Source organism: Lacerta agilis, chromosome 7 (genome assembly GCF_009819535.1).
Source record: "Lacerta agilis isolate rLacAgi1 chromosome 7, rLacAgi1.pri, whole genome shotgun sequence".
Classification (NCBI taxonomy): domain Eukaryota; kingdom Metazoa; phylum Chordata; class Lepidosauria; order Squamata; family Lacertidae; genus Lacerta; species Lacerta agilis.
The window spans coordinates 55,175,433-55,197,401 of record NC_046318.1 but is presented as its reverse complement, the minus strand read 5'-3'; the positions used below and the strand labels follow the sequence as shown (position 1 = coordinate 55,197,401).

General features: G+C 37.4%; 1 protein-coding gene across 2 annotated transcripts in view; it reads left to right on the top strand.

The window, feature by feature from the left end:
* Window positions 1-21,660, top strand: part of TRPA1 (transient receptor potential cation channel subfamily A member 1) — a 28,341-nt gene extending 6,681 nt beyond the window's left edge. The window contains exons 4-28 of one of the 2 annotated variants that reach the window (XM_033155410.1): window positions 1,295-1,402; window positions 2,004-2,112; window positions 2,672-2,817; window positions 3,812-3,948; window positions 4,403-4,451; window positions 6,086-6,185; window positions 6,299-6,399; window positions 7,632-7,801; window positions 7,896-8,060; window positions 8,881-8,995; window positions 9,282-9,448; window positions 9,972-10,065; window positions 10,804-10,863; window positions 11,568-11,666; window positions 12,388-12,458; window positions 12,965-13,106; window positions 13,291-13,380; window positions 13,571-13,740; window positions 14,156-14,285; window positions 14,741-14,923; window positions 15,899-15,967; window positions 16,097-16,207; window positions 16,487-16,584; window positions 17,436-17,587; window positions 20,837-21,660. In XM_033155410.1, coding sequence (XP_033011301.1) covers window positions 1,295-1,402; window positions 2,004-2,112; window positions 2,672-2,817; window positions 3,812-3,948; window positions 4,403-4,451; window positions 6,086-6,185; window positions 6,299-6,399; window positions 7,632-7,801; window positions 7,896-8,060; window positions 8,881-8,995; window positions 9,282-9,448; window positions 9,972-10,065; window positions 10,804-10,863; window positions 11,568-11,666; window positions 12,388-12,458; window positions 12,965-13,106; window positions 13,291-13,380; window positions 13,571-13,740; window positions 14,156-14,285; window positions 14,741-14,923; window positions 15,899-15,967; window positions 16,097-16,207; window positions 16,487-16,584; window positions 17,436-17,587; window positions 20,837-20,847 — 2,847 coding nt within the window. In that variant the 3' untranslated portion in view covers window positions 20,848-21,660. Of the gene's footprint in view, window positions 1-1,294; window positions 1,403-2,003; window positions 2,113-2,671; window positions 2,818-3,811; window positions 3,949-4,402; window positions 4,452-6,085; window positions 6,186-6,298; window positions 6,400-7,631; window positions 7,802-7,895; window positions 8,061-8,880; window positions 8,996-9,281; window positions 9,449-9,971; window positions 10,066-10,803; window positions 10,864-11,567; window positions 11,667-12,387; window positions 12,459-12,964; window positions 13,107-13,290; window positions 13,381-13,570; window positions 13,741-14,155; window positions 14,286-14,740; window positions 14,924-15,898; window positions 15,968-16,096; window positions 16,208-16,486; window positions 16,585-17,435; window positions 18,643-20,836 lie in introns of those variants that run through there. The other variant, XM_033155409.1, reaches the window with a different exon arrangement.
* The last annotated feature ends 309 nt before the right edge of the window (window positions 21,661-21,969 follow it).

Genomic DNA, 21,969 nt, shown 5'->3' with positions numbered 1-21,969 from the left:
AAAAAAAAGTTTAGAAAAATACATTGAATTTGGCATAGCTTACTCCCGCCATCTAGTGTCACATTTGTATTTTGCACTTTACAACACATTTAAAATGTTTTATTTGCAGCTGTGTAACTGGGTCCTGAGTTAATTCACACACACCCTTCCCTTTATGCTTGACTGGTTGATTACCTCTGTGATGGTTGCCGGATTGCTTCACTTAGTGTTTATTTGTTTGTGTGTTATGGATTGTACATTTGTGGAAGATTTTCTATTGTCTACTGGTTTTGCTTTTATGTAATCAAATGTAGGTAAATATGCTCCAAGTTTTTATTGCTTCTCTGCTTGTTTTTATTTGTTGTGGAAGTCTCAATAAACTCTTAAGAGCCCCACACCCAAATAATAAGGTAGTCTTATGATCTGAACTGTAAATTAACATTTATGAAAATTTTGTGCTGATATATTAGTGATTTAAAATCTGGATTTAACAGCCTGCTGTACTATCTCATGGAAGATAAATGCCTCATTGGCTGCAAGATAAAGCAGAGAATCAGTAGCTCAGTAGATTTACGGACTTATTCTTCATATTTTAAGAGCAGCTTGATCTGCAGGCAGAAGCGGACTTTGGTCTTTCAAATTTCAGTGGTGCCATGTGCAAGACCAAAATTCAGCACACAAACCCCACCTCTCACGTTCCGTTCTGCTCAATTCACTACAGCATAGTTGTGATGCCCTGTGGCACCCCCTAGGCTTGGCGCCCAATGTGGCAGAACCCTAAATCCACCTGTGGTAATGAAGTTTTTTGAGCCAGGGTGGGGAAAACTTTTTTTTTGTCAAGGGCTACAATCCTTCAGAAACAATCTGTCAAGGGCCACATGCATGGAAATGAAACCTGTGTTGGGTAGGCAGTCGCACGAGTCAAAAGGCTGATTGTTTTCAACACTTCACAACCATCATTCATGCAGTTATTTGTAACCTCTGGGATCAAATGATACATGTGAAGCTCCAGGTGGCTTCAGAATGCAGTGGGAGCTCTTGTGAATGGCGTGGAGAAAACATATCTAGGCAAGTTTCCATCAGCTGTACGTTAGCTGCACACATAATTAAAGGTCCAGGCCTGTTACTAGAGCACATGTCAGATGGCCTGTGCCTGAGACAGTTGCTCTGGAGTTACCTATGGGGAAAGAGAATGCGTCTGCCAGTAATTATGTGGATGTTCTAACAGAGGTGCATTCTATTTGTTACTCCTGAGATAAGCACAGCAATGATGTGACAGAAGAGTCAGACTTTTAAATTTAATTTTAATGTTTAGATTTTCGTCGAACACAGCGCTACAGATGTGAACCTGGAAGGAGAGAGTGGGAACACACCCATATTACTTGCATGTTATAAAGATAATACTGAAGCACTGAAACTTCTGGTATGTACAGAAAATTATTTACTTTTTTCTTTTGTCGTTTTCTGTGAATCAGTGTGGTTCTCTTGCCTTTTCATATTTCTATATATTGTAGCAAGTTATGTGTGTATAAGCATTGCACATGTTAATTGTTAGATGTGGCATCAAGGAGCTGGTCATAGGCATCTACTGTGGAACCTATCAGAAAATGTGAGGCCCTTGTTTTTTGAAAAAAAGGATCAAAAGTTTGCCCTAACAAATTTGTGTGATAAAATATTAGGTGAAGAGAACAGCATGTGGACTTTTACTCCCTTGCTAGTCCCTGCTTGTTGTCAAAAAGCTTTCACCTGCAATTTTCATATCAATTCTGAGGTTTTATTAACTTGGAGTCCACCAGACTTTCTTATTCCCAAAAGTAAATGCCCTCTTCTCCATGCTAGAAGGGCAAAAAAAGTGAGAGTCACACTCTTTAGCCTTTCACAGGTGCCAGTTCTGAATCCAAATATAGTTACATGTGTCTATCATCCTTTTGAAATCAATAAGTAAATGCTTAATATGTTCTAAGTATTCGATCTGTGAACTGTTTAAGAAATTGCCATCTTAATATTGGATAATTCTCTTGCAGATAAAAAATGGTGCTAAAATATGTAAAGCAAACAGTTTAGGATGTATGCCAGTCCATGCAGCTGCATTTTCTGGTGCAAAATCATGCATGGAGATTATCATAAAGAAGGGTAAATACATTTTACAATCTTCCGCCAATATTTCTTTCAATCAAAGCATGACTCACCAAGCCCTGTTTCTTAAAACTATAGCCTGAATTCAGATGACACATTTCTTATGTCATTGTTGCAATTATCAGTTATATGAAGATATCCTTGTAATATTCCTTTGTAAGGCAAATCAAGCAAGGATTTGATAAGATAGAATTTTATTAAATATTATTTAAACTGATTATTTAAATGTATATTCAATATACTGAGGGAATATTTTGGGGATTAAGCCCTGATCTAAATCTCTCATTGGCCCATAGCCTCACAAAAACTTATGCATCTGTATTTCTCCTTGTAAGCTTAACAAAATCTAATCAGGTGCATGAATTAGGTTGCTATTTAATTGATTATACTTATTACTTTATAGTCATAACTAAATAGTTGCATAAATCATGTCGCAACATCAGAAGATGCTTTGGCAAAATGAATATGCTGCAAAATTGGGAGAAAGTTTTTGTTTCTACCTCTTGTTATATATGATATTCTGTTATTTGTAACCATCTATTTTTTAATCATTAAGGTGAAGAATTAGGCTATTCCTCTAAAAATCACATCAATTTTACTAATAATGGAAAGTGTAGTCCTCTTCATCTGGCAGTTCAAAGTGGAGACTTGGAAATGATTAAAATGTGCATTGAATATGGAGCCCAAATTGATTTGAAGCAGGTAAGAGCTAACAAAACACACCCTTATTTAAATATACTGTGCAAGAAAGTTAAAGAATGGAAAGCACTTTGAGTATGATGGAAGGATCTTGCTAGCACACCCTTATTTAAATATACTGTGCAAGAAAGTTAAAGAATGGAAAGTACTTTGAATATGATGGAAGGATCCTGCTAGCGCAGAGAGGGGGTGTTTTCTGCCAATTCCCTGCTCCCCCTGCAGTAGCCAGTGCCATGCCTCACACTATTGTGGAGGGGCCCCCAGCCCTCTGGAACAGTATGGGAGGTGGGGTTGGGGTTCCAGTGGGAGAAGGGAATTGACAAAAATCGCCCCTACAAAAATCGCAGGAACATCCCCTGAGAGGAACTGTGTTCTGGGAGTGCTTCTCCCCAGTAGGAGCACAGTCTAGTTCTACCCAGATTTCTGACTGAAGATGTAGACAACATAGTGCACACAGCAAACTCATTACATTAGCTCGTTATGTGGTATAAGGCTGGTTTTTGTTTCCATACTTCAAAATAATAACCTGCAGGGGTATCGCATCCCGTTTTGCTGCCTGAGGAGAAATGGGAGCGTGTTTGCCGTGCCACTGCAGGCTCCCTTACCTGGGTTGTATGGTTGCAGCCACAAAGATGGCAGCAACAGCTCTCCGGCAGCCAGTGCCACTTTTCTGGTGGGGGCAGGAGGGGCACTCACAAGGGCACAGCCTCTTGGTCCTCTGTCATCCGAGGCAGTAGCCCACCCCACCTCAAGGATGGGCCAGCCCTGATAATTTGTATGTATGTATATATGGCTGTAATAGGAAGTGCTTGTGCTATAAATTGGCCTTTGGAAGACCAATGTGCAAAATGATAGTTGGAATTTGACCAAGACCCTTGTTCTAAATTTCAAGTCTATAAATGGGAAGTTTCAGACTATTATGGAATTTTTTTTAAGCATTTGCATAGGAATAGGAATAACTGTAAGACTTTCTTGTGCTTTGTGTTTCCACTTTTAGAGTGACAAATGCACAGCTCTTCATTTCGCTGCCACCCAAGGAGCTACTGAAATTCTTAAACTGATGATGTCATCTTATGCAGGCGATGAACCTATTGTTGACGCATTAGATGGAAATAAGGAAACATTGCTTCACAGGTAAGGCCTTTGCCTAATTCTACTTTATTTCCAAGTATATTTGAAGAGATCATATTTCAAGTGGGGGGAGCAGGTTCAAATGTGCTCCCTCATCTATCATCTCTACTGATTTGTCCACTGGGCATATTTAAGATTCTGTACTATCACTGAGAGTTGGGTAGCTTACAGCATTAAACACCTTATGCATTTCAATCAATGAGCATGATCCAAAGCATTTTGTATGCAGGATGTTTTCAGTTTTTGAAGGGAGATGTTCAATAAGGGGATTTCCTTGTCACCACCATGAACAAGAACAGGGAAATACCACAACATGTGCACATGGGAAACCTCTAATAATGGCCAAGTCCACAACAGACAGTTATTTCAGACTGTCAGAGAAAATCGTAATGCTTTATACTTAACACCATTGTGTTTTTATTTTAACAACTTGGTTTGCTTTTCATTATTCCTATAGGGCTGCATTGTTTGATCACTATGACTTGGCAGAATATCTTATATCAATGGTAAATATTTAATTTTAATTGAGTTTATAATGGTAATAAAGGTCTGTGCTAACCTTACTATCAGGTTGCATAGTAACATGCATGAAATACATACATAAAAAAATTAATTTCCTGTTTAGCAAGTACAAATGGATACGGGGTAGGGTGGCTATATGTGTAGAAGTAACTTTGATACTTCTATATATGCACTTATATAATATATATATATAAGTGCAGATATAATATGCACTTGGAAATTACAGTGTCAGAATCAGTGGGATCCAGTGAATGGAACTGCCTATACAGTAAATTGTTGTTGCTATCATCACCATCAACACAGTGGTACCTTGGTTTACAACCATAATCCGTTCCGGAGGTCCGTTTATAAACCAAAACAGGTTGTAACCCAAGGCACGCTTTCACCAATGGGGCCTCCAAAAAGAAAATGGGTTGTAATCCAAAAAAAGTTTGCAAACCGGGACATGTACTTCCGGGTTTGACGTGTTTGTAATCCAAAACATATGCAAACCAAGACATATAAAAACCAAGGTACCACTGTATTGGATGAAAATTGCAAGCCTAGCATCCTATCAGATAAATAGGTCTGGGTTTTGTCTATTTGTTTCATAGTCATTGTTTCAAACCGCCTTTGCTTTTGCCTTTCCTTCCAAAAACTGCCTTTGGCGACATGAACTTTGTCGTGTTTTTGTTTCATCCTTGTCAAAATGGATGATTTTACTGAAGTTTGAAAGTGTATCCTGATGTAGAGCTGTGTGTATTTCTGTGCATAACACAAAACAAAAGTACAGAGTCAAACAGATACTGTACTGTTACTCAGACATATACAGACCTACAAATATTTAACACCAAACTTAAATCAAATGTAACTAGTGCTAGGGTGTGATGGGATGAAAGGAAATAGCTAGTCATGAAATACAGACACAAAGAAAAAAAAGAAAGAAAAGGGGTTCAAGGGATTAGATTTTAGAAAAGGCTGGTCCAGATTAGAATAAGAAAGTCATATAAGCAAAACACAACCACCAGGTTCACAGATCTGTTAATTTTGCTGGTCCTAGAAGAGTCAATCTGCAAAAGAGTATTGGACAACAAGTTCTGATCATTTTACTTGAATATCCATTCCAAAAGCACTGTGACTGGACAGCCCTTTGGTTGGAAGCTGCAGCTGTCAGTCACTGGAGATGGAGACAGACCTGAATAACAGCTTTTTTTGTAAATCCAGAGGTGGAGAATCAGCTCTTGCTTATGTTTCTCTTTCCTAACAGACCTTTGTGCAACCTGATACCTGCATATACCTAAAAAATTCTCATCTGAATGTTTGCCACCTCCACCCACATTCTGCCTGAAGGTTCTGATCAGATGCATACTTAGGGTGTTACCACCAGCCAAGTTTTTTATTTCACCCCCTCCCTCACTTGTTTACTATCTAGCTTGAATAAGAGTTCTGGAAGACTTGGATGTTTGTGTGCCATTTTTTGATGTTTTAGTTAAGTATTGGCTTAATATGCATTTTAGAAGCCCACTTGATTTAAGAGGAAAATAGGCTACAGCTTTTCAAAGCAAAAACGCATCTATAGTAGGCTTCCAATTTAATTACCTACAACCATTCATACAGTTAAATGGAATTTTAATTGCAGGGAGCAAAGATCGATAGTGTTGACGTTGAAGGTCGAACTCCACTACTACTTGCTACTTATTGTGCATCATGGAAAATTGTGAATTTATTACTATCAAAAGGTACAAGATGAGAAAATGCAATATGCTTTTTGAACAATGTTATTAAATGAGAACATGTCTATTAGTGCTCATCAGCTTTGAAATCTCTGCTAATTTTCTTTATGTTTATTTAGGAGCAAATGTAGAATTAAAAGATCATCTTGGTCGTAATTTTTTGCATCTAACAGTACTACACCCTGGAGGATTAAAACATCTGAATGAACAGTTTTTGAAGGTACAAGAAGCATCTGCTTATGTATGTTAGATTCATGCACTAATTGATAGTGTTTGAGAAATATTACTCTCATTTTCTTCAGAATATGCTTATAAAATGGTTTACATTTGCATTTTGCTCATAGTATTCAACATAGCTGTTTAAATATTTCATTCTATGAAATATACATCTGGTGCCACAAAACATTGCACAAATGAATTCACATTTTTGAAAGAGAAAGAAATACAGAGGATTAGAGGTAAAATAGAACTGTTTCTTTTTTCTTTAATTGACACATTTATAATTGCATACCTTTCACCAGCACCTCAGCTGGGGCATTAAAATATTCAGCATACATATACTAGGAAACATATTTACGTTCAAAGTGGAGGTGCATTTTGGGGCTACATTCACACAGCAATTTATGCCATTTTCCTGATGGTTATTTCTGCATTTTATTTGAGCTTTTATAAAATGTAAAAGCCACTTCCAGAAATATAGTGGAATGTAGTGCGGGTTTAGCACTTATTTCCATCTTATTTGCAAAGAGATTTTTTCTGGAACACAGAAATGAGTGCTAAACTTGTGCTGTATCCGGTTGTATTTTCAGAAGAAGCTTTTACATTTTATAAAAGCTCAACCATAATGCGGAAATTAATAGTTAATGTTGGGAAATGGGATAAACTTCCATGTGAATGCAGCCCTTGTCTACAGTAGCAAAGAATATAAGGATACCTTATGGATAGCTATTGTGTTTATGGAGTATCAACTGCCTTAACTACTTATTGACCCAATTCATTGCCTTCTAAGATGCACACTGTGAATATTTCAGTCTAAAACCCTCCAAAACGTTCAATGAAAATGTGTTATAATACATTCTACTACATCTCCAGCAGCTAATCACATTCAGTTGATTCTTTGAGGAGCCACATACCATCTGAACAGAATCTTGGATTGAGTCTCTTTCAAGTGAGAAAGACTTTTTTTGATTCATAGATTTTCTGCCATGCTGTCTCTTTAATAAAAGTTCCCGGATATCTTCCCCAAAGCATAACATTCTCCTATAAAAATAATAATAATTGCAATTTGATAGAAGCAAGTATTTCTTTTTTTAATTCTGATTCTGTTGCCTGAGTTGTCTTATCATGTTTCTATAGCGAAAATTCAGTAAGGACTTAAATACAAAATGGGTTTTGCAAAAAGACAGATTCCATAAGGTGTTGTTAATGTGCTGTACTCTTTGTATGTAACAGATGAAGCATATTAAAGATCTCATAACTGATGAAGATAACGAAGGGTGCACTCCTCTACATTATGCATGCAGGCAGGGGGTTCCCCTTTCAGTGAACAGCCTCCTTGAACTGAACGTTTCCATCTGTTGTAAAAGCCGAGATAAGAAATCTCCTTTGCATTTTGCAGCTAGGTAAGCCTATGTCCTCCCTAATTGGCTGTTTCACATTCCTGATGTCATCATGAGTATATGCAACAAAAGTTTGGGTTTGTTGTTTTTTTTATAGCTATGGGCGTATCAACACCTGTCAACGACTCCTCCGTGATATGGTAGATACCAGGCTCTTGAACGAAGGAGATAAGAAGGGGATGACTCCTCTGCATTTGGCTGCTCAGAATGGTCATGAGAAGGTAGTGCAGTTTCTCTTGAAGAAAGGTGCCCTTTTTCTCTGGTAAGTTTTTTGTTTTCTCCCCCCCCCCTTCAAGTTAACAATAGGAAATGTAAAGTAACTTGCATATATTAGATATGCATAGCCTTAGAATAATCTGAGTTATCAAGAAAAGAACCCTGTTCGAGAAAAGGGATATATTTTGTGTTTAATTCATTGACAAAGATGCAAAGGTAATTGTGTGACCAATAACTGAGCAGTGTCTCTGGGTAGCTGATGGAGGCATGCATAGGAATATAGGAAACTGTCCCCTATACCACTGATTCCCCTATAACCATTGATTCACTTAACTCAGTGTTGTTTACACTGATTGACAGCAGCTCTCCAGGGATTTTGACAAGGGTCATGCAACAGAGATGAGATGAAATTTCACGTATTTCCAGCAGCTGTTAAATCTAGCTTGGCATGCTATTTCTATAATTGCCAGTCCATAAAGCCGGTGCTGTCAGTTCTGGTCACCTTTTTGGTGGTGTGAAAGAGTACCTGAATTTGTCACCTTTGTCCTCACATAAATGGCCAGGTCTGTCACAGTGCCACCTTGATAGATCAGGGCTGTATTCATGTTCATAATGTACCAGCTATTCTTCAACTTGAAATACATTACACAAAATATTAATATTGCAGTGGGAAATCACAGTGCCATGTATTTTTACACAAACTACTTATATATCTGTGTAGTTGAGATTCTGCTTTTTCCAAATCCATGTAACTTACAGCCTGAATGTAGACCAAAAAAAAATGTGGCCAGAGAATTATAGTAAAGCACAGTACATAATAAAATACTGTACCTTGTTCTGATTTATTTCAATCTGTTTTTTGAAAGTGATTATAAAGGCTGGACAGCTTTGCACCATGCTGCATTTGGAGGGTATACTCGCACAATGCAGATAATTTTGAATACTAATGTGAAGTGCACAGATAAAGTAGATGAAGAAGGGGTAAGTGTTGCGCAATCCTCAGCAATATAATTATTGGAGCAGCCCCATTGTACTACTTGGCATATAAGTCTGCAGAAGGGCTGCCATATTCCAGTTCCCCAAATCTTGGCGGAGTAGCCTGCAGAATATGCACATTATTTACTAATTAGGCAAAACATGTGGTGGGTTGGGAAAAGGTTAAGCAACCCTCACCCCGGGAGATGGGAGCGTCGTAAATGGGAAATAAATAAGTGACTGTTTCAGTTAGTTCATATTCTAATGACATTCTATTTTCCTTGTGGAAAAGAACACAGCTCTCCATCTTGCTGCCAGAGAAGGCCATGCCAAAGCCGTTAGACTGCTTCTTGATGACAGTGCCAAAGTACTCTTGAACAAAAGTGAGGCTTCTTTTCTTCACGAAGCCATACACAATGGGCGGAAAGATGTCGTAAACACTGTCATCTTACATAAAAGGTAAGAAGCACTTGATGCCCAACAATATATAATATCTAGCATGGAGATCTATTATTTTTCACACTGTGTGTCTACCATACCATTTTAACAGTTAATGTTATATATGCCTCTTTCCATGTCTCTGGGACTTTACCAGATCTTAAAATTTCATTCAGTACTTCCTGTAATGGTATTGATAATTGTTTATGTAATATTTGATAATATTTAGCTGATAGTCCATCTGGTCCTGGCGATTTTCCTGTTTTTGCCTGTTTAATTTCCTCTGCCACTTCCTGAGATGTTATTGATGCATTCAGATCTATTATTTCTGCTCTTTGATTTTTGGTAGTTTACACTCTTTCAAATACTTACCTATTTCTATACTTTTCCCCTTTCCTTTCCTGTATACATCCGTGAAATATTTAACAAATGCTTTCCTAATTTCCTTCAAATTATCTATAACTTTTTCAATTAATTTGATTTTATTTACAATATTCTATGACAAAAATATTCTAAGCCCACTCAACTTGTTGTTTTTTTTCAGATGGGAAGAGACTGTTGTAGCATTTTCTCACCATTCAAGTACAAATAAATGTCCTCTAATAGAGATGGTTGAATATCTTCCTGAATGTTTGAAAGTAAGATTGTATACTGAACAATTTAACTTGGGATTAAAAAAATAGGTTTGGATCACATGTAAAAGAATCTGTTTTATACCTTGTCTTAGAGCCTTGTGTGAGTAAAGTAAAACTAAATCTTTGACCATCTGTAACATATCAGTGGGAATCAGAATGTCTATAGTGATTAAATGAAATAATAATTAAATTCAAAATGTATGCAATGTGGGTAGCAGTCAGTGAATAAAACCAGCATGAGAAGGTAATAAAAAGTCACAACAATACATGAAAACCACAGTACATTGCACATTTCTCAGCTGAATGTAATAAATGCCTATCAATCAATAATGAAAAGTCTGCATAAGAAGGCAAACCTCCCAATTGTGACTTATTCTGGGGTGCGAAGGGCTGTGCCTGAAAAGGGAGGTTTTGGAATAGTTTACTACATTATTCTTTTTCATAGAGCCTGAAACTTTAGCTTGGATGTGCATTTGAATTTGGGGGTTTTGAACTGGAAAGATTAATTGCACTTTTAATTTTTTTGTGAGCTATTTCAGTTCTTGTCCATATTGTAGCACCTGAGTGACTCATTGTGTCATTTGGAATTGCTGTCCTACACTTTTGAAGACAAAAATTATTTTTATCCGAGCTTGGAAAATTTGCTTTATGGTTGCATGACACTTTCATTATTAAATGTGTTCAAGTGTTGTCACAAAGCACTGAAATGCTTCTTTTTCTTCTTCTCTTGGTCTCTTTAAGTTAGTTTTAGACAATTGCATCACTGAATCATCAGATGACAAGGCATCCAAAGACTTCTGTGTAAGTTAAAAGCACAGTTAAAAACAATGAAGACATTTTAGAGTTGCTAAAGCATTTGATGCATTGAAAGACAAGTCATGATTCCTGGCTTTTTGTATTGTAATGCGGGATATCATTTTATGAATCTAGCTGTGTATTGTCTTGGCTTGTATTCTCTAACGCTCCTGGTCGTCTTCATAGAGCCAGAGGGGTCTTCCAACAGAACTGTTAAAGCAGGGCCTTTTGAGAATAAGGTATAATTTAATTTGTTGCATTGCACAGTGGATGTGCATCTTTCGCTACGGCAGTAATGCTGGGAGCAACTGCAAACTCTTGAAAACAGAGTAGCTACTTTGTGTGGGGATGGTGGACAGCGCCCCTTGCAACTAAAATAATATTTAAAAAATAGATGTCTCACCGTTTACAATGTTTCTTTTTTATTTCTTTTTCTATTTCAGGATTCATACTTCACAAAAGTGTGTATGTGTTTAGTTTTTATCATGAGTTTATTTGTGTCTAGTAATGTATTGTTTTCATATGCTAAACTAAGATATAACCATATTGGCTCATATTAACTCAAATTTGAGTGTATATTTTAGAGAATATTCAAATTTTAGTAGACAGTGCTTGCACCTTTTCATGGTTTGCTTCAAAGGCATATAGGAATATACTGTTCTTTGTTGTTGAAAGCTAAGCTGAGATGATCTTGCTTCATACTTGTATAGGTTGAATATAACTTCAGATATCTTCAGTGCCCACTGAAGTTTACCAAGAAATTAAAAGAAGATGATGATATTGTGTATGAGCCACTTATCACTCTTAATGTAAGCTATGCTAATGTGATTTCAAACCCACTACTTTATTTTGTTTTGTTTATATTATATTTATTTTAATACATTTATAAACTATTTTTTTCCAATTTCTTAAGTGGCCGAGTTGTTGCCAGTCACCCAACCAACACCCACTAATTATGACTCCTTCCAGCCTACTGTGCCATATCCCAGACAATTCAAGAGGGTCCCGCAACCCTTAGGAGTAGCTTTTGGGGGGACATGGAGGACTGCAATGGGTACATTAGCAAAAATTGGGTGTTCCACTTAGCACATGTGGAAGCACCTTCCTCTAGAACAAAACCACTCTTGGTTCTATCTCAGTTTGTTTGAAGCAACATTTTTTTAATTAATAACATATCATTTAAGACATTCTGTTTTATATTTATCCTGACTGTCTGCATCAGGATAAACATAAACATGATTTGAATGATGTTTTAATTAACTCTTGGGAGAATGTGAGCCTTCCATCAGTATTTTCTCTTCCTGGAGTATAAATTGGTAATTTTCAACTTTTAAATATTTTTCAACTCTTAAATATTTTTCACATTTTTAAAATAAAGATACCACACTGTAATAAAGATGTGTTTGTGTACACACACATATGTTTTCCCTAAACCTATGAAGCAGTTAGGAGATTGCTTTTATTTATAATATTAGCTTGAAAATATTTAATTGCATAAATGGACAATCTGCATCTCTCCCCGCCCCCCAGGCCATGGTCCGTCATAATCGTGTTGAACTGCTCAGCCATGCTGTCTGTAAAGAATATTTACTCATGAAATGGTAGGTATTTGTATTACTAAGATTCCACTAATTTTGTTCTTATTAAGGTTTATTGGCAGAGAGAAATCTCCACTGAGATTTCCAGTGCATGGACATAGGATTTATAGGAGCTGTATAACCAGCATATCAAGCTTACCACAAACATCATCTACATGAATTGTATTTATGCATATTCCATTAATCTAAAGTGAATGCGGCTTTCAAGCTGGCAGAGACGTCTAATCCTTGCTGTTGAGTTTTACCAGGGCGGGGGAGGGGGGGCGGAATCCTATTTATGCTTTCCCACAGTGGCATAGAAATATTGACCTTTGATAATGATGCACAATTGCTGATGTGTGAGTCCTTTTGGATCTAGTAGAAGCTGAACAGGGGGCAAGGGCAGAGTATAACGGAGCAGGGCACATTTATATACGCTCCACCAATGTGCGGGTGGGGGGGGGCAGGGAAAGGAACTCCTGTGTGAAATGGTCACCATCTATAATACCGAATTAAATTTTGCTTTACAGGATGGCCTATGGGTTTCGAGCACATCTCATGAATCTAGCTGTGTATTGTCTTGGATTAATGCCTCTAACGCTCCTGATCATCCACATAGAACCAGAGGGGTCTTCCAACAGAACTGTTAACGCAGGGCCCTTTGAGAATAAGGTATTGTTTTAATTTGTTGCATTGGGACAGTGGCTGTATCTTTCACCATGGCAGTAATGCTGGGAATGACTGCAAACACTTGAAAACAGAGTAGCTACTCTGTGTGTGGGGTGGTGGACAGCACCCTTTGAAACTAAAATAATATTAAAGAAAATAGACACCTTTTCTTTTTTTTCCATTTCAGGGTTCATACTTCACAAAAGTGTGCATGTGTTTAGTTTTTATCATGAGTTTATTTGGAATCTGCAAAGAAATAATACAGCTCTTCCAACAGGTATGTACATATATGCACACACGTGGCCTTTCACATTTCTTGAAGTGTTTTTTTTAAATGTGCAGTTAAAACAAAGTTCTGCCTTTTAGAAAGAAAATCCTCCTTCACAACACAGAGAGAACATGAGGTGTCATCTGTTTTAATTCATTTTTGACAGTGTTAACACCTATTTTTGTCTTTTATACTCTAGAAACTTAAGTATCTCTTGGATTATTCAAATCTCCTCGACTGGACAATTTATACTACAAACATCATTTTTGTATCATCTTTATTTATTCAACTTCCAGTTCGTTTGCAGTGGGAGTGTGGTGCAATTGCTATATTCTTGTCTTGGATGAATTTCTTGCTATATCTGCAAAGGTAAACTACAGTGCTCACTCTATGACAATGTATATGGCTAGAGTTGACTGGGAACTAGAAATGAGGGAGCTACCTCATCTCACATAGTATCAGTCAGCAAGGCCAATGAGTCAAGATGTTGGGAACTGAAGTCTGACATCAGCTGAAGGGTCACAGGGGCCCTTAACCCTGATGAAGAGGTAGAGTCACCTAGGTTAAAAAATGCTATTGCTACTGAAGGAGAAAGTGACTCAACCACTATGGAAACCGTATATGGAAGCCTAGATCTTAATTACTAGATTGCGCCAATTATCAGTGACAGTTTTTCAGCTTCTTTCACAGCAGCATAATATGTTGATGCTATACATTTAGCTGGGGATTTTTATATATAAGAAGATTGTTAATTATGTCTTTTCCCCCATATATATCTTCCTAGATTTGAGAATTATGGAATATATGTTGTGATGTTCTGGGAAATTTTGAGGACATTGATCCGGATCATCATTGTCTTCTTCTTCTTGATGTTAGCCTTTGGGCTCAGCTTCCATGTTCTTCTCGGTTCACAGGTTAGAAATGTCATCATTGTGTAATACTTTGTTTATTAGAAACAGAAATTACATTTATTTACAAAAAATAATGCATAATATTATGAAAACTCTTCTGTGTGTTTTGTACTGTACTTGACAGTCATAAATTCTGGGACTAATGGCCAGCAGGTTGATGCCTTTATTATTTCAGGCACTTGAACAACAACAACCCATCTGACTGGGTTGCCACTCTGGGCAGCTCCCAAATAAATATTAAAAACACAATAAAACATCATAATAAATGAGATGTACTGCTGGAAGGAACTTGTATTCCAAACACTGGAAATGATTTTTTTTCTGTTAAAAGTGATTGTTGTTTAGCTGCTTTATGGATTTCTTTTCTTTGGAAAAAAAACAGTTTGATCTTAAAGCTATTTCATATGATGCCATATATATTTTATTTCTCTTTTCTCATTTTTAAAATTTCTTTGTAGGAAACATATGGCACTCCATATCTTTCTGTAATGCAGACATTTGCCATGATGCTAGGAGATATCAATTATCGTGAAGCTTTCCTTGAACCAATGCTTGCCGATCATCTGCCATATCCGTTCCTGAGTTTTGCAATGCTTGTTATCTTCTCTCTCCTTATTCCAATCCTTCTTATGAACTTATTGGTAAGAATTAAATGTGTTAAATATGGAAGCTGGTGTTATAGCCAAACTGCTTGCATATCTGCCCATCTATCTATCTATCTATCTATCTATCTATCTATCTTGTATGTGAGAGACAGGGATAAATTTTCTTTCAGAAAATATTACAGATGGAGTAGATAGTATAGTGTATACTGCATATATAGCAGCATTGACAATTTTTGCGTTTTGGCTTGATGTGGGCAGACAAATCCACAGTCTTGTGTTTACTGCCTCAGAGGAGGCCGACTTGTACCAGGTCAGGTTAATTGTCCCTGTAATCTTTTCAGCACCTGCTAGAAACACTTTTCTTTAGAGAAGTCTACACAAATATGTAGAAAGCTGATGCTAGTTTTCATCTGTTTTTAGTTTATTGCTACTTTGTTTGTTTGTTGTATATTTCCTTTATTTTTGCGAAAGGCAATTAAAAGAGAATCACAAGCAAAGCACAAACAAACAAAAAACCCTGTATACATTACAACCAAGAGAGAGAAAATACATTGAAAACATCCCTCCCGGTTTAACTTTTTGAAAGACTTAAATTATTGTTGTTAATTCTTCTTACTGATTTTGTTTTATCATTTTTGAAAACTGCTTTGAGCAGTTTTTCTGTTTTTACAATCATGTGGTGTAGAAATTTTACAAAATAAAATAAATAAATAAAACTGCGAATGCCACCAGATAATAAAGCTGTGGTATTATGCGAAAATGCTTCCTAAATCTGGATGCGAGCAAATGCTTTGTTTCACTGCAACATAATTACATGCAGTGGTACGCTGTAAGGCTACTTTTAATTTTGCAAGCCTAATTCCTTACATATTTCGGAATCATTCCTTACATATTTGGGAATAATGTATTTCCTATCAGAAATAATGTTAATGCGGAACAGAATGGTAACACGGGGAAAGGATGGGAATAAAAATGGCCTTGTTACCGGTAACTCTGCTTTGTGTTTTATAGATTGGCTTGGCTGTTGGTGACATTGCAGAGGTACAGAAATTTGCAGCACTGAAAAGAATAGCAATGCAGGTTAGTGATAGACATTCTGGCTATTATATTCATTGCAATGGATGAAACTTTCCCTCGGGCTGTCACTGAAGTAGCTTAGAATTGAGAAATTCTGAGCTAATTCATGTTAAATATGCTCATTTTGTTTAGGTCAGTCTTCACACAAATTTGGAGAAGAAACTGCCATACTGGTTTCTCAGCAGAGTTGACCAGGATTCAATCACTGTGTATCCTAATAGGCCAAGATATTGTGGATTTATGGTAAGATGAATGAATAATTCCTTCTAAATTGTATTTTGAGTTCTATGTGTTCACCCAAACATACACACATGAGAGGAGGGAGCGGGGAAGTTGATGACTTAATTTAATATGTCTCTCCCTACTCAAATTAATACAGAAAACTGAACTCAGTCTCTCTGGGGAAACTCCTAATTCTTGGTGATGCCCCCAAAATTCATATTTTCTCACTCCGAAACTGCAAATCTTTTTGGTCTCATAATGTGAACAAATTTTATGATTTTTTGTTTTTTGTTTTTGCAGAGTGTGTTTCAATATTGCTTTGGCTGTAATGATATAGAAGCAAATACACAGAATGCTGACACAACTTTGGAACTAGAAGTATTGAAACAGAAGTACAGGTATTTTTTATTGGGTGTTTCTTCTGCTTTCTAAATGTTTGTACAAAGAAAAAAATGTAGTCAGGTTTTAGTTAATGCCAGTGTTATGGTGTTATGGTCTACTAGCAGCCATTATAGAATTACTTGTTCAGAATCTACATCTCATTGTAAGCGTTATTTACCAGGATGAAGATAAGCAAGCTACTGCAGAGTTTTTTAAACATCTTTCTCAGAATCATGTCCCAAAGAAAAAGCAAAGATTGGCAGGCCACATTAAAAGTAGTAGTAGTAGTAGTAGTAGTAGTAGTAGTTGTTGTTGTTGTTGTTATGGCTGTTCTGTTACTGCCCACCACCACCATTTCCACTTTTTGGCCTACAGGACATCTAAAAATGGCTAAGGAGAGGGGCGAATAACGAGGAATTTCCCATGCCTTCCATAGTGCATGCTTTAATACAGCTTTGGAAGCACAGAGTTAAAACAACCACTGCCCTGGTTAAAAATGAAGACATAAAACAAATGAAAAAAGATACTCTGTATCCTATGAAAGGAGTAGCAAAATGCCCTTGAGAAAGATCATCAGTATTGAAATACATTGTTCATACTACTAAATGTTAATCCTTTTGCCTGCAGATATTTCCCTTTCTGTTTTTTCACTGTGGATTGATGCAGTTCTCTGGATCAGAATTAAATTAAAATAGCCTAAAATATAGAAATAGCATAGCTTAATGTAGTATAAGAAGTGCACTTCAAGTATTATTTTTTCTTTTCAAGAGATGAATGAAGTATGTTGAAATTTTTTTTTGTATTTAAAGTTATGAAGAGTTCTGGATTCTGATTTAAATAAATAAGCAAATGTCTTTTTGTGTTTTAGGCTTAAAGATATTGCAGCACTTATGGAGAAACAGCATGACCTCCTTAAACTGGTTGTTCAAAAAATGGAAATCATATCTGAGGCTGAGGATGAAGACACAAACGATCTATTCCAGCACAAATTTAGGAAGAAGCAGTTGGAGCATAAAAACAGTAAATGGGATACAGTATTAAAGGCAGTGAAATCCAAACCTGCCGATATCTGCTAGAGCTGCCCCCCAACAGCAGTTGAGGGAAGTGGCTTTCAGGCAGGAATCATTCCCCATATGTAAGGCAAGGAAGAGAGGAGATGAAAGTTTGCCCTTTACCCAAACCATCCAGATGTAGCAGTGAGGGTACCCTGGGCAGCACTATGCAAATGTATAGTTGCTGACTAGCAGGCCCCGTAGTCTTCTCTGTTTTAATCATCCTAACTAGTCAGCAACTACTTGTTTGCAGGATGCTATCCCTACTTCACAGTTTCTCTGTGATGGCTATTGCTAAGAGTGAGCTTAGCACTATTCAAGCATACTTGCTTGTACCTTGTCTAAAATACTCCTTCCCTCCTGGCTGCCTTCTGATGGCTATGTTTGAAAACTGGCTGTCCTTTCCTACTTATTCTGCTGCTGGTTCCTGCCAGAAAACCACTTCACTAGCTACTTCTGGCTGTAGCGAAAACTCTGTTTGAACGTTGTTATATTTCATGTCTATATATTTCTGCCTCAGCTGTTGCTTACGACAGGGCCTCTTCTTCTCCAGTTGCATGGTTATAATAATACTAATGGAGTTTGCATAATGTAAAGAGAGATATTCTTGGCTAGAGAGTGTGTTAAATACCTCTTAACTCTATCTTATCACATGTAGCGTGAATGCAAACAGAGGATAAGCAATGATTTAATGTAGCAAATAGCTAGTTCATAGAATAGTCAGTCAGCACAAGTCCCAGTTAAATCACTGGAGCATCTCAATGTATATGTGTAAGAAATACAGTATATGAATAGGAAGTACAGTTGACTTGCAACTTGTGTGCATTTAACTTGTGCAATTGCAGCTTTACATATTTGGTGGCCAGCCGTAATTGCACAAATATAATGCATGCAAGGCGGAGAGCTTCAAAAATCTTTCCACACTATGTTTTCCTGCAGTGGAGAGCTTTTAGGCTCTCAGACTTATTTACTGGCTCTGGGAAGTTCTTGTGTATGATCTGGGAAGGTCTTGCAAGATATTGTAAACTGTGTATAGTAATATAGAAAGGCAGCTTAGAAACTAAAAGTGAAATGAAATGTCGCAAATGTCTCCAGAGCTAGTTTAAGCAAGACAGAGTGTTACATACGTAACAGAGCACAGAACAAGGCAGTACATTCCTTCAGTATCCCTTCCTCAAAGCACTGTGATTGAACAGCTCCAGTAAATTTATCCCTTCTGATTAGAAGCTTATCTGGCCAGTCACAAAATAGATCTCCAACCTGCCTTCCTATGCTGGCATCATCTGTTTATTCCAAGCAGGAGATGGAATGCTTCAATTTTTGCAGACACAACGTCTGCAGGTGGTTTTTTTTTTTTTTTAAGAATATCAGAACCTCTTAATTTCCTTATATAGTTTCAGAAGTTGGGGTGGTTTAGAGAGATCATGCTTCAGCTCAAACAAGCCCCAAATCTGTACAAAGCAGCCTCCTCAGTACATAGCTCAGAATTCATCCAGATCTAATGCCTATTCCTATGCATACTTGGATTTATTTATTTAAATTTGTGTATGATCCAGTTGCTCCCTTTTGCTCTCACTGCTGTCCATGGGATAGTCAAACCCTCTGTTTAGCTCTCAATCCATTGAACTTTAAGGGTGGAATCCTGTGAACACTTCAGTTCCCAACATCTTGACTCATTGGCCTTGCTGACTGATGCCATGTGAGATGGGTTAGCTCCCTCATCCCTAGTTCCCAGTCACCTCTAGCCATATGCATTGTCATAGAGTGAACACTTATGCATAAATAAGCCCCACTGAAATGGGATAATGGGAGAATCTTACTTTCACGTAAACATATATAAGATCGTGGCACACAGTGCTAGGCTTTAACTGATTTGTGCTGTGTACATTTATTTATTTGGTAAATGATTAACTTTGTGTGACCAAGTATGAACTTCTGAAATAGTAAATGCTACTTTAGGAAGGCACATTTTGTTCTCTGTCATTTCTGGCAGCCCCAGTCATTTCATTTTCTATTCATTATAGCCTCATTCATTTTTCTTTGTTAAGTTAATCACGGTGGATTCCTAGCTTGTTTCCCAAAGCCTGTAACTTTAGTGTTTTCCATTCCAAATGCTATGAAATATTCAGGTGTAGTAAGTACATCAGCCCTGCCATGATTCGGACAGATGGGATAAATGCCCCCCCTTTCATAAGCAATTAAAAAGGGTTGTTGTCTTCAGCATAGATGACTTTATTCTTCAGATTGGAGAGTTTTCATGTACTTAGTGCACAATACCTTCTCCCTTCCCTGCACACAGTTCTCTCAATGTTTCAGTTTGCTAAACAATGGGATGTTTCAGAACTGTGTCTTGTGAGAAATGATTGAAAGCACAGTAATATTAATGAATGGGAGAAACTAATCAAAAGGATTTTCATTTGTTTGTCCCATCTGTTTCTATTTTTCAGTCATTTCTCATGGATACTCAGAAACTAATGGGGCTCATTCATTTGTTTTTTCGGTTTTTTGGAGGGGGGAATTGCAACCCTAGTTAAAATGACTAAATGCATATTTACCTGTGCGACACAATAACATAGAAACAGAACACTGAAGTACAAAGGAATACGGAATTAAATTGGGGCGTGTATTCGCTTGATTAACAACCTAATGCAGCTTGCTTAAATCTCACTTTGTTTTATCTTAACCACTGGCTCTGCTGTATCATAATTACATGATGTAACCTATTAAGCATGGGCTAAAATAATATGTCAGTCTGTGTTGCTATTAACCATTGTTGAAATTGTGTAGCATTCTTCCTGTTCCATAAAGATTTCAATAAAACTGTCTATGCCTACGCCTAACAACTGTCATTCATTCATTCATTCATTCCCTTTTGTGATTACATATGTGATTTGTTATAGCTTTTATAGATTGCATTATTTCTTCTCTATGTGGAAATGATTGTTAGATAGATATAGATGGATATCTTAAATAGCACAGCTCTGCTCTCTTTAAAAGTGTAAGGAAATTTCTGTTTGACTTTCAGAAATTCACATGGAGGGTGGCTCTTTTGAAGTGACCAAAGGTCAAATTCTGCCTGCCTATGCAATGCTTAATAAATCAAGGAGAAGGATTCTACCTTAGTGGTCTTCCTGATAGGCTGCCTTTTCATGAACAGGAAGAGTTTGACAATGTGACATTCTCACCTCTAAATATTTCATTTGCCCAATTCTACTAGATCTAAAGTAAGAACATAAGACGAGCCCTTTTGGATCAGGCCAATGGCCCAACTAGTCCAGCATCCTGTTCTCACAGCAACCAACCAGATGCCTATGGGAAGCCAGCAAGCAGAAACTGAGGGCAAGAGCACCCCCTGTACTTGTGATGCTCATCAGCTGCTATTCAGAGGATTTCTAAATTCCTGCTCCTCCAGTGTGAACGCCTCCATTAAGTGAACTGGGCTAAGAAGCTGAAGGATCTTTATCATATATGTGCTCTCCTGGCACTATGGTGTGGTGCCTTGCTAGTACGGGGACAACATCCCTAATGTTCATTTGCAAAGCCTTTGCAGTTCAAGGTATCCAAGTAGCTACAAAAAGGATGTCCTCATGCACTAGGTATCTACAGCTCTGTTGCACTAGCACAGCTGCGTCTGGTGAAGTGAGTTTGTGAAAGTGGAAATGGTTATTTGCCGTGTTGACAGTCCATCATAATAACACTAGAGGGCAGTGAGTGCTAGTATTTTTTTAATGGGATATTATCTGACCATTGTAACATTTGTTTGGATGAAGAAAGGACCGAGTGCCTTAACCTTAATAGTGGAATAAGCTACAGTTTTACTAGCCGATATTCCAAAGCACAAAATGCAGTGACATTTGACACTTCTAGGGAAAGTGTGTAGGAGTGAGCCCTTTTACCATGTCCTAACTATTTGCTGGTACATATGTTTTCTTCTTTCTTTAAGCAAGTGATTTGGAACGGTTTGTTTTTGTTCTGCTTTTGTCTCACTCATGAAGCAGCTGTCATGGAGGCTGGGAACATGCATAACACTCTGTAGCCCTCACCACCACTCCCCCCCCCCCCGATGCATATCTAAAGTTAACCTCAGAGCCACTTCTTGGATTTGGCTGACAGAGAAGACCATTTCATTGGGTTGTGTTAGCAGCTTCCCAAAGCTCCAAGTGATTCTGTTTTATTTACTGAGACCTAGACACAGAAGTTTCACAGCTCAGGAAGATGTACAGCAACTATTTTTCCAAAGTTCAAGCTAACCACACAGTTTGGAAACCCTCAGCACAACTGCAGGCCTCAGTGTTGTCTGGCTCCAGCACACTAGCGTGGCTGAGGGAAGAAGGAAACACAAAATAATTT